At 42.7% G+C, this 12,646-nt stretch overlaps 1 protein-coding gene across 1 annotated transcript; it reads left to right on the top strand.

The window, feature by feature from the left end:
* Positions 1–68: 68 nt before the first annotated feature.
* On the top strand, positions 69–11,957 carry LOC310803738 (ADP-ribosylation factor-like protein 8A). The gene is made up of 7 exons (XM_083668602.1): positions 69–557; positions 5,893–5,973; positions 6,166–6,239; positions 6,571–6,664; positions 8,649–8,716; positions 8,894–8,964; positions 9,117–11,957. The coding sequence occupies exons 1-7, from the start codon at positions 435–437 to the stop codon at positions 9,167–9,169; spliced, it is 564 nt and encodes a 187-aa protein (XP_083524728.1). The 5' UTR covers positions 69–434; the 3' UTR covers positions 9,170–11,957.
* Positions 11,958–12,646: the final 689 nt, after the last annotated feature.

Genomic DNA, 12,646 nt, shown 5'->3' with positions numbered 1-12,646 from the left:
ACGGTTTACATATTTGACGAGAAATATTTAGACGAACCTGCCATCGCAGACCGCAGGATGTCATATTTCTTTTCGTGGTCATGTTGCTCTTCTAGTTTACAGCAGGGGGCGCTACTGAGGCTCACCAACTCTCTCGACCAGTCAAATCGTTCACCTCCGCGCATTGTTTCGGATCAGCTGTGCATGGATCTACAACCCCACCCAATGTGGAAGGACAAGCCCTAGCAGCAATACTGCGAGAAGACACTACGAGAGGAGTTTTAAACGATTGTCATTCCCTAAGACTGAAAAACATTACACCGGCGTACAATTTGCGATTGTTCAAGACTGAAACCGACTACAATACATCTTCACATTCCTCCCATCCGTGCGCCGCGGCGGTGAAGAGTCAGCTGATATTTTGCTCTCAGCACACACCTAGCTGCTCTCTCAAAATGATTGCCTTGTTTAGCAAGCTATTGGACTGGTTTAAAGCGCTGTTTTGGAAGGAGGAGATGGAGTTGACACTGGTCGGTTTGCAGTATTCGGGGAAGACCACCTTCGTGAACGTTATAGCGGTAATTTTTTTTCTGGGTTTCCTCGCTCTGTCTATGTGCACCGATTTACGACTGTGTGTAGACTGCCTGAGTAGAGGTCCCGTGGTTGAAACGCCGCTCCTCCCATAATTAGAATGTCGCAGCATTATTTGCAATCAACGCTTTTTAAAAAACATATTTTTCTCAAAGACCAAGCAGAAACCACAATAGGGTGGCAATAGTAGCCTATTGCCCAATAGATCTAATTAATGTGAATAGGAGTGCGTATGTGCCTTTATTGATTGAGGAATGGGAGACTGTCTGCCCATATGATGTGCTTGCCACTGCCAGTAATGATGATATCACGAGTGACGTCCAGTTAAATGCTGTCGTGAAACGAGCACAGGCCTTCAAGCTTGGATGTACAGTTATTTCATTGTACACATTGTGTGTGGAAGCTAGCCTGCCTACACATCGCCTAGATATGTTGTTTTCATCAAAAATCCACCCAGGAATGCTCAAAACCTTGGATTAGGTTGGATATGTGAACTGCTTAGACTATGACGATTCTCAAGGGAAAAAAATGTAATCCTGTGGCAAAATGGGCTGTTACTTAGCTGTTACATTCTTGTGTCTTTTCTCAGTCTGGTCTTTCGGTGACAAAGTAGCAGACAACTTGTAGACTTAGAAAAAAAGATTTATAAGAGTAGCCTACCAATAAATCTTTTGTAGGTATAATTATATAATAGATACAGTATATTTACGTATAAATAGTAGTCACAATCACTGCAAAACTGCAAAGAACCTCCCACACTCTTTTTCCAAATCAGAGTGTGGCTGCTACATTTGATTTCACTTCCCTCCTTTCTGTATTTGCTGCACTGTATCTAACCCAATTATACTTCTTGTGAATACTTGACAAAGGGTCAATTGTACCCTTCTTAACTTGCTACAATATGGCATTAGGCCTAACTGTAGGCCTAACTCAGTTACCTGTCTGTCTGTTACAACATCCGTTGAATCAATTCACCACCAGACTCATTGTGACCTGGCCTCATTTGACTTCTTAGGGGTTTTGAGGATGATGAGGATTTGTGGGATTTGTAGTGAAATCATGCTCAGTGTAATAGTATGACTACAAAGGCTCCATGCACCTGCAAATGGGTGTTCTCTAAGAGTGATACCAATATTGTGTGTGTGTGTGTGTGTGTGTGTGTGCGTGCATGCACGTGTGTGTGTCTTCAGCCAGCTAACACCGGTGCTGATGAGTATTCCCTCTGTGAGCACACATAAAACCAGGCTGTGCAGAAGAAGGTCATCTGTGTATAAATTCACACCTTTAGAGAGCACATAAATTAAACTTGGGCTTTGCCTCCAAGCATCTGCCTGCTCCAGCACCAGCTACAGATGTAGCCCGTGGGATAAGACACTCTCTCTCTTACAGAGCTACAATACCCACCTACTCACAGCTGGTGGTCCCAAGATGTAGTGATACTAGAAATTAATCAGGTCCAAAATGTAGTACTATACACTTATGGCAGTTGTATTAATATGTTATGCCTGGTTTTAAACAGTTTATTCAAAATTCATGTCAGTCATTCACAACCAAATTAATTTCCAATCAAGTGATGATAAAATCACTTGGTAAATCAACGTTTTGTCATTGACTAGGATTCAGTAGTTACCACTGCCCAGTCCCCACCCAAACCCAAACTCTTCTGAGCTAAATGTGAAATAAATCTTATCTATCTTAGCTGTGAGAGGTAACTTCTCACTAGTGTAGTAAGCAGGGGACTCTATTGTTAGTGTCAAGATAATACACTGGACAAGATCATCTACTACAAAAGTAAAACTGGCTCAAACTGCATGGCATATCTGACCCCATATCTGTCCTAAAGTTTGACAAAACACTGGATCATTAGATCAAGACCCGTGACTCCAATGTGTTGAGGTCAAAAGACACTTGTCTATTGAACAGTCACTCACATTGCTTTATTACTGTCATTCTCAGAGATAAAGATGATAACGAAACCAAGTCAATTCCACAATAGAACAACAGCTCACGATAATATAGAACACACACACACACACACACACACACACACACACACAGCAGATTTTCCAGTCACATGGTAGCTTTATGAAACTACAGGACTTAAGGTGATCTTAGTACACTGAAGCATTTTTCAGGAAGCGCTTCAGGTTTGATAAGCCACTACCACAGGTGGTTGTTAGCGAGACTGATACTGCCTCGTTGGGGAGTGAGCGTGAGAGTGTGTTCTCCTGGCTCTCGGCCAGCTCCCCTACAGAGTGGTAGACAGTGTTTTGGGAAGGTGACTCATCGTTGTTGTGTCATCCTTCCATCTGGGCTCTTAGTGTGACGGCCCTGTGGCTCATCCTTCTTATAACACTACCGGCGAGAGGCGGTTAAGTGTCCGTTAACGGTTTGTTTTTACGACTGTCGGCCCGGAGGAAAACTCAGAGGGTACTCAAGGCAGTTTGGCACAGGATAGAGGGGGAATGCAGCAAAAGCATTGAGCGGGATAGTCTCTGAAAGGCGTGTTTGCTCAGAAACCTAGGGAGGCCACTTCTTAGGGATAGCACATATAGAAAGAGATGTAATGTTGTGGACATCATGTTCCATGTAAAAGGTTACCTTGTCCTCAGGCTATTGCACACAGCACATATAAGCCCAGGGAAACAACAACTCAAGGGGTGGGGCGTGCTGTGGAAGATGATTTTGATGCGAGCTAAAGTTTTTCCTGATCATTCTATTGGGTAAATGAAGGCCGGATTTGAAGCGTTCTGAGGAAATTGGGGCGGAAGTGACTGGGAACAAGATTATGTGAAAGACAATCATGTCAGGTCTATGTTCCATTTCTATATCCAGGATGCTGTGAGAGCTCCCTCTCGTGTGTGTGTGTGTGTGTGTGTGTGTGTGTGTGTGTGTGTGTGTGTGTGTGTGTGTGTGTGGGGAATGAGTTAGGCTACCCTTAGAATAAAGTGCTGAGACCCTGTGAAAAAACCTAGATAAATCCCACCCATTATTCCAGCCACAGCCAATGAGCTTCACGCTGATGACAGACAACCTGGCATGACCAACCAATCAGATGCGCTGTGACCTCAGACCTTCCTCGACAGTGTACTTCCTGTACTCATGGATACTCTTCTGTCAGTTGGTGATGATTATGAAGGTGTTACAAAGACCTAGCTTTTCCCCATTTCTTGAATTGTTGCGGCGGTCACGTCACTCCTCAATTACATTCAGTTGAATGGAATCATCAGTTTGTCATACAGTCTTCAGACGAGTAGAGGCTTATTTTGTTATAGTCACATAAGAATCAAAAGAGACACGTCAAAACCGCCTTTGTCATCGACTTCATGTGGTCTTGAACACAAACCAGCTTTTGTTGTGGGACAAGAATATACACAAAGGAGTCTGCTATCACAGTATGTTCATACACACAGGTTCACATACAAGTTAGAGCAACATTGCCCCCCTCACCCCCCCCCCCCCCCCCACACACACCCTCACCCCTACCCCGCATCTCTTCTCCCCTCCTTGAGAGACTTGTTCTCTGCTTTTACAAGTCTTTGGTATTAAAGTGTCAACCGTATCCAGCTGAAATACAGTTTCAGGTTTCACCACCCCAGAAGCACATTAGTCTTGTCCGAAATGGCTCTCTCTGTGTAATCGCTGCAACACATCAAGCCACGAGGAAGGAAATGATGCTGCACTGTATAGTGAGAAAGTGTTAAATTGATGTCAAGTAGAGATATGGCCCTATGCTGTAGCTGTGGCCTACTTGCCGGCAGTGTTACTGCCTTAACCTTGCCTTGAGAAAAATCGACTTTGAAAACAAGACTGCATCAGGTGGTGTGTGGAAGAACCTGTTTGGGTAATGATCTGCCCGAGGACAGTGACGAGTAAGATTGCAGCTTCCAAACTGATCCATTTAACGGGATTGTGTAAGTTGGGTGAACAATCATACTCAAATCAATCTCAGAGCCATTTAAATTTAAAAAAGTAATTGAGTCTCTTCAGAGAATTTGAGATGATTTTGGCCATGACATTTAAAACATGCTAACTTAGCGTCCATTGATTTGCATTGGGCTTTGAAAAATGCTAAAATTAGCTCTTAGTTGCACTGCCAAGATCCAAGATCCAACAGAACCAAGCTGTTGATTGAAGTTTGTCCTTGTCCATAGACTCATTTCAGGGTAAGGAACCAAATATGTGATTTTTGTAATTTGTGAACTAAATAGTTCACAAAATTAAATAGCAAGAGGAAGGAATGGTCACAGGTGATGCGTATCACTGTGGCTGGGAATCAATCTATATAGCGAATAGTGACTTTGAGAGGTGTAGGCCTAATTTGCACAGTAGAGTGTCGCAGATGGCAGGAGTTGACACTTGTCAATGTGTCATGACTGTTACAGTATTTACAGACTGCCGGTCTCTAAATGAAGTGTCTATTCCTTCCACCCTGTGACAAGTTTCCACGCGGATCACACACACTTCTGAAAGTGCAGTGCAGAAAGCTGCTATATCTCAGCCTGACAAAAGCTATTCATCTCAATAGCCTAGGTGAAGACCACTTCCCTGAGGTATAATCATCTCCAATGGACTCCTTTTGCACGCATTTTCCTCATTAATATGTTCCTACTGATATTACAAGGGCCTACGTTTGACATTTGCGACCATTCGGAGACTAAAAGGACATGGATTATGTAGCTGCCTCTTCAGCATTTTCACCTTAAGCTCTCACCAGCATGTGACATGTTCCTGAAGCGTTGCTGTGTTGTCTATCTGCTGCTGTCGAGCCTGACCTCTGGAGTCAGCACAACCCAGATGAATGACTCGTCAGAATGAAACACAAACATTGACCTTTTTAAAAGAAATCTGCGGTTCAGATTCATCGACCATGCGTTTGACACTTTCTTACATCTGATGTGTGTACTGGAAAGATTGGCTGTTGCCTCGAGACATGGTCTTATGATTTGGTGTTTCACAGCAAGCATATTCGAAAGTCTCATGCGAAGGTCATACCAGATTTGGCAAACTCCTCTGTTGCTTGTTGCTCAATTTTGGGAAGCAGTGTTGTAGCATCTAGCTAGCTCTCAGTAAAGATAGCTTAGAATACCTGAGTTCATTTTGAGGCCTCAGTACATACAAGGATCCCTGGTTCTGGTTATAGCCATTTGTCACAGGGAGTACATTTGAATGACAAATGACATGTACCTTGGTGGGTCTGCTGAAAGAGCAGTTTTTGCTCATACAGGTGTCATTATGAATTATGTATGCCTTTGTCTCCAGCAGTGCTGTTTCTAACCTTACCTCCTTCCCTCCTTCCATCTCCTTACCTGCCACCTCCAGTCGGGGCAGTTCAGTGAGGACATGATTCCTACAGTGGGCTTCAACATGAGGAAGATCACCAAGGGCAACGTCACCATTAAGGTCAGTAGTGACATCATCAGACGCTCGACCATGACACCATCTTGTGTCCAACCAATGCTGGGTCTGCTCTACAAGCTGTCATAACTGGCCTTGATGATGACTACAGACAGGCTCAATGTTTTACAGTGATGTGTGTGTGTAACGTCTCGAGACTCAAGTTGGTTGTGTTTGTGTGTGTGTGTGTGTGTCCAGCTGTGGGATATTGGGGGTCAGCCTCGATTCCGGAGCATGTGGGAGAGATACTGCAGAGGAGTCAGTGCCATTGTGTAAGTATCCACTCACACACGCACACTATCTACACCACAGTCTCTCCAGCACACCACTACTATCCTATTCACTCATTCAGTTTCACTACCACAATAATAGCATTTAACCACATCACGGTCACAGTAAGACTAATCTTAGAAGCTCACTGCCTTGGTAACACCACAAACCCACTTAAGCCCCATTGCAGGAATGCTGCTTTAAGACCTATCTCATATACACACGTAAAATTCTCTCTCTCTCTCTTTCTTTCTCTCTCTCTCTCTCCCTCGCTCGCTTTCTCTCTCTCTCTCTCTCTCTCTCTCTTTCTCTCTCTTTCTCTCTCTCTCTCAGCTACATGGTGGATGCTGCAGATCCAGAGAAGATCGAGGCCTCGAAGAACGAACTGCACAACCTCTTAGACAAACCCCAGCTACAGGGCATTCCAGTAGGTACTGGTGTGACTGTTGCTGTGGCTGTATACTGTGTGTTGATATTAGTGTAGGAGTTGTGTTGAATTAGGTGTTGGTGTGAGTGTAGGTATTGATATGAGCGCAGGTGTTGATCTGAGTATCGGTTAATGTGGTGTATATGTAAGTGATATGCCGATATTATTGTGTTACGTTATAGAATGTTGATGATATGAGTCGGACAGGCACGGTGGAGGCTCATCCTGAGCTGCAATAGTGTGGCATCTGACACACACACACACACACACACACACACACACACACACACACACACACACACACACACACACACACACACACACACAGACACACACAGACACTCCCCACCTTCTGCCCAGACCCAGACATGAATAATGAATGTGTGTCTGAGTGATGACCAGAGAGGAGAGGGCCTGATTTATTGACCACGAGGGGAAGGGAGAGAGAGAGATAGATAGAGAGGGAGGAGAGGGAGATTAGGTTTAGGTAAGTGTAGAAAAGAGAGACATAGGTAGAAGGAGGAAGGAAGGAGAAGAAAAAGATGAAAGCAAAAGAAGGGAAAGAGCAAGGTGGGAAGGAAAGCAGGGAGAGAAAGGCGGTGAGAGAGGAAGAGAAGGGTGGTAGAGGGAAAGCGGTAGGGAGACTGAGTGAGCGAGAGAGAGAGAGAGTGATTAGGCATGGGTGAATTGTTGCAGATGCTTCATGTTTTACTAGCATCTCCATGGCTAATGCTGTAGCGTAGCATGTGCGTCAGACGCGTATTGACTAGGGGAAGCTATTAGGAGGGCCGGGCCTCTGAAATCCATACAGGCAGGCTACATCAGAGCTGAAGGATTGATCCTAGTAAAGATCAAGGCAGGGGATACCCTTGTGCATGATTTTCTAATTTTCTCATAGAGTGTAACAGAAAATGGGGTACCCCAGAATGGCTGAAGAATGACCTGCATGGTTTTGAGTCTGATCACGCGTATCTATAGCACCTCGTTTTGTTCAATTAGTTAGTATAGTGCTATTTAACACAGTTGAATACATTTATGGCATTTAGCAGACGCCTTTATCCAAAGCGACTTACAACAAATACATTTGTTTAAGTGAGTGAATCATCTCTCCATCAGTCATCATAAGATAAAGTAATGAATGCTCGGACCAGGGACCATAGGCGGTCACAATGCGAGAATAGTTTGAACACGCTGGTATGTGTTGTAATAGTTCTCTGTGAATAATCCCCAGGGCCTCATCTAGGACACAGCGTTTTAAGGACATGTTTAGTGAGGCTGTAAATGAGGGAGGGAAGATGGATACGGTAGTCCAGAGACGAGCGACTCCCCCCACTCACATCAGTTCTAATTAGCTGCCTTTTGTTTCCTGTCCTGAGATATTAGCCTGTCGTTTAGATTGATCTAGCTACCCTGTTTGAGAACCACAATAGGTAATGCAGTGTTTTGTTGTCTGTTGTGTACCTGGTAATTACTGATGAATGAAATGGGGAGGGGGGGGTAAAAAATGGTAATAATTATCGAATGAGTAATCTTTTTTTCCCCCTTAAGATATTTCAGATAACTATCACAATTACATACGATGAAGCACCAAGTATTACCAGTTCATAAGTACCAAAAATATTACCCAATAGTACCCATTGTGACGACTATCATTTGACAAAAAAAAAAATAGCAGCTGAAACAGGACTATAAAATCTTTTGAAATGGTTGGATGAACACAATTAAAGAGTAGCCTCCCTCTGTTTACCACTGTACTTCTGGGAACGTAACAAAGTGCGATAAAAAAACAAAACATCAACAGAATATCAGGGCAGAAAGATGATCTCGACTTGTGTCATTCAGTTAACAAAACAACATGTGAGTCAAGATGGCACACCTCTCCTCCCTGTGTGCTGTCATCGTGACTCATGTGTACGATGTCTCCACGGTGTGGTCATGGGAAGTGTTGTTTTCTCATGTCATTTCCCCTCCCTCCCTCCCTCAGGTGCTTGTACTGGGGAATAAAAGAGATATAACAGGTGCCTTGGATGAGAAGGAGCTGATTGAGAGGATGTGAGTATGGCATTTCATACATTATCTTCTACAAAGAGAACAATAATTGAAATGTGACTCAATTCAATAACCTGAACTGATACTGTGTGTGTGTGTGTGTGTGTGTGTGTGTGTGTGTGTGCGTGCGTGTGTGCGTGTGTGCTTTCTCTAACACTTCCACTCCTCTTCCTCCTGTAGGAACCTGTCAGCCATCCAGGACAGAGAGATCTGCTGTTACTCCATCTCCTGCAAGGAGAAAGACAACATTGGTGAGAGTCTGTCTTCATGCACATTGTCTGGTTACACTTTTATTTTGTGTTATCCATAGGGTTATAACAACTGATCAATCAACCTGTGTGTGTGTGTGTGTGTGTGTGTGTGTGTGTGTGTGTGTGTGTGTGTGTGTGTTGTCCTCTCCCAGACATCACACTACAGTGGTTGATCCAGCATTCTAGAACCAGGAGGACAACATGAGGACTGAACACCTGACCCCCCGAGGACCACTACCCGAGACCAACCATACCCTTCCCACCCCTCCGCACTTCTCATCTTCCTCTCCCTCTCTACTCCTCCCTCCTCTCATCACCCCGATTCCATTTCGGTCCATAGTCCCTTCCTCTAGTCTAGCTCCTGCCCCATATGTGTTCACAGATCTGAATGTTGGATGAGTGGAAGCAAAATGCCGGAAGCCCCACTCAATCTATTAGGGGTTAGGTGGGTTATCACCATATTGCTTAAACCTATCCAGTTTATTCAGATCTGTGAACACAGATGGGGTAGGATCCTTTTAAATCTGTGAACACAGAATGGATAGGCGCTGGAGGCAGGGGCTATCCCTCGCCTCCACTCTCCCTCTTAGCCAGCCAAGATCCCTCCATTTTACTCTTGAAAAACAGTCCCCTCCCTCTTCCCGCCCCTAAGATTCCGTTCTTGTAAAGAGTGTGTGAAATATTATGATTTGCACTGTTTGAATTGTTTTGTTTTCTACCTATATGCATTTTTTACGCCATGTGCTTCAGACTGGATAAAGTTAAATCTTGACAGTCACCGATCGCCTAGCTCTTTTTTTCATCGACTGTTGCCATTTTAGTTTTTTTGATACTTGTACAGTGGGGTCTCTTATCGATGAAACTAGCTTTAGTTGGGGGAGCTAATGTATTTTGACTTGTTGAAATGGAGAATGATTCAAGTGAAGTTGTCTGTAGTACAAACATACTCACCCAAACACTCACGCTATCTACTAACCTCCATCTACATACAGTATCAATTCCAATATCAACATGGTGGCCATTTTGATTATTTATCTGATCAGGTGATCAGGTCTGGCCAATCGTATGCTCAGACAGAGTAATTTCTTCTTTTGTTTAGCGATTTTCTTTTTCTTTCTTCTTTTTAAATGTTTTTAACTTCAATATGAAGGATTATACAGCAGCCTTCTCACAAGTTTGCAGGACAGACATGTACAATATCATAGTACGTTTGGTTCATGCAACAAAAACAAAAAATAGTCTCATTCAAAGTCTTGAGAATAAGAAACAAACTAAATATGAATCTCGATGCTGCTCTTTCAACTCTCCTCGTCACAGTCTATGTTTTTTGTGTGTTCGAAAAATAGTTAATATAAGATTGATATCACAAATGCTTATTTGAGGTAGGCTTTGACCCTCATATGCTTATCATCAGTAAGCAACAATGATAATTACAACTTTGGGAGAGGTTCTTAAATATTTGAGGTATCCCAATGTTATTTAATGATGATTAAACCTGTGTTTTATGTTTGAGGCCATATTTCTGAACTCTCTTCAGTGTTCATGTTTTTTTTACATTTGCTTTTCTATTGTATTTCAAGTTAACAGTGGAAACAATGCAATATTGAAACCATGTTTTGAAACATATCTCATTGAGCACAGTTATGAGGTACAGTAAAGCACACAATTATCAATGCATATGTTTCGTTCATGTTGTGTGTCTGTTTTTAGTTTTTAGTTTTTTTTTGCAATCCTAGCTACTAGCTGAAAACTCACTCTCGTCTCTCTGTCTCACTCTGTCCCCCTTGGAGATCTGACAGGTCTAAGCACCAGAAAATAATGTTTCTGTCATAAATGTTCTCCTACTTTTTTTTATTTTTTTTTAAATGCTTTTAATACAGTCTTCGCTTTTGGGATAGTGTACAGTACATCTTAAAAAACGTAACAAACCCGAGCATCAGGCAAAATTAATATTGTTGTTAGTACAATAACTTACACACTTTACTTCAAGCAGCTGTTATGAGCCACAAAGATCTGTAATGACAGCTGTTGTGTCATCCTTATGACAGTCTTATGTCAGGCCCGATAACTGCTGTTGAAAGGAGCAATCTGGGATTGGTACATACATTGGACTTTTAAATGAATGATATATAGCCACTGATTCTTGAAGAATATAACTTATACTGTAAATGCGAAGTAATGTAATTGCAAACAAACACGGTGTAGCTTTTAAACAGGATTAAAACTATCACATGATCTCATGGCCTGTCAGTCCTTGCATCCATTGCTCTGTCTATGAATTTGAGAGCATTTCTCCTGCCCCATCCCTCAGCTGATTACCAAAAAAAGTGGTGGAGTGACCGCTTTGTTGTTGTTTGAATCCCAGATTGCCCCTTTTAAAGTAAAGTGTACTGTATATATCGGAGGAATGGCCAGTTGAACCGTGTTAAACCAGTCCTTACTCTCCAATGCCAGTATAAGAAAGATTAGTCCTACTCAGCCTGCTACCAAACCACCAGCCTACTGAGTGCTGAACCATGGTCTTGAAGACAAGAGACATGGTTAGCCCGTCAAACCAAAGGCTGCAGCTGCAGGAGGTCAATGGAGTTTGTATACTACGTCAATCCTCTGCCATTGGAGCTCTCTCAAGCCAAGAGAGGGGTGGCATGCCAGAAGGGTCACAACCACCTGACTACAGCACTACTACAAGGACTACAAATATCTCTATCTATATTCTGTGTGGCAAAATGGCTGTTCTTAGCTTCTTTTTAATTTCAACTCTTATTTTTTTTCCAGGAAAGTGTTTTTTCTTTTTTTAATCTAGCTTCACTGTTGACATGGCCATGGCTTTCAACACAAGGTCCAGAAGTGTCTCTACTGTCTTAAGAATCAACAAGGACATTAAAGTGAATTTATTCAAAATGTCTCTTTATATTCTGTCGTTTCTCGGGTGACAACTATGTACATGTTGCTGTTGTTGTTATCTTGAGATGATTTAAAATAAAACATTTCCCACTCAGTGAGCATGGGTCTGAGGCATTAGTTTGAGTTAAGGTGCAGTTTAACTGGACTTGATTTGTTGGATTTTGAAACATAAACTGACAATCACATGCATGTTCTTATTGATGGCCCCTAGCCCCTTCATACTATCGGTAGATGCACCACTGTGTATAATTTAGGAACTGTAATTAATTATGTGTTAACATTTGGACCGTATAAACACTAGCTAAGATATGGTAACTGTAAAAAAAAAAAAAAAAAATTACCCAGGCCCTTTCACTGCAATTCTCTGTTAGAGCCAGCAGAGGGCAGTATTTGCTCACATTTTCTGATGTCTAGCTTTCTCTCTGGGAGTACTGAAAAGCTTGGGAAAAGTTAGATGGGTGTTATTTTTCTTTTATGTCTTGGAATTCCTTGCTCTCTCTCTCTCTCTCTCTCTCTCTCTCTCTCTCTCTCTCTCTCTCTCTCTCTCTCTCTCTCTCTCTCTCTCTCACTCACACACACACACACACACACACACACTCACTCATAATAGACTCAGTGTAGCTCACGAAACAGTGGAACACGTTAAGTTGCATTTATGGCTGCAGCCTTGTCAGTGTAAGAGGAGAAGGAGCCCGAAGAATGAAGTGACTGACCTATTACAAATGCTGCCCGACACAGAAGAGTGCAGTGATGCTTTGTAGAGGTATTTTGTCCAGAA

This window comes from Argentina silus (assembly GCF_951799395.1).
Source record: "Argentina silus genome assembly, chromosome: 4".
Classification (NCBI taxonomy): Eukaryota; Metazoa; Chordata; class Actinopteri; order Argentiniformes; family Argentinidae; genus Argentina; species Argentina silus.
Note: the sequence above shows the minus strand (reverse complement) of the source record. Positions and strands in the feature narration are given on the sequence as shown.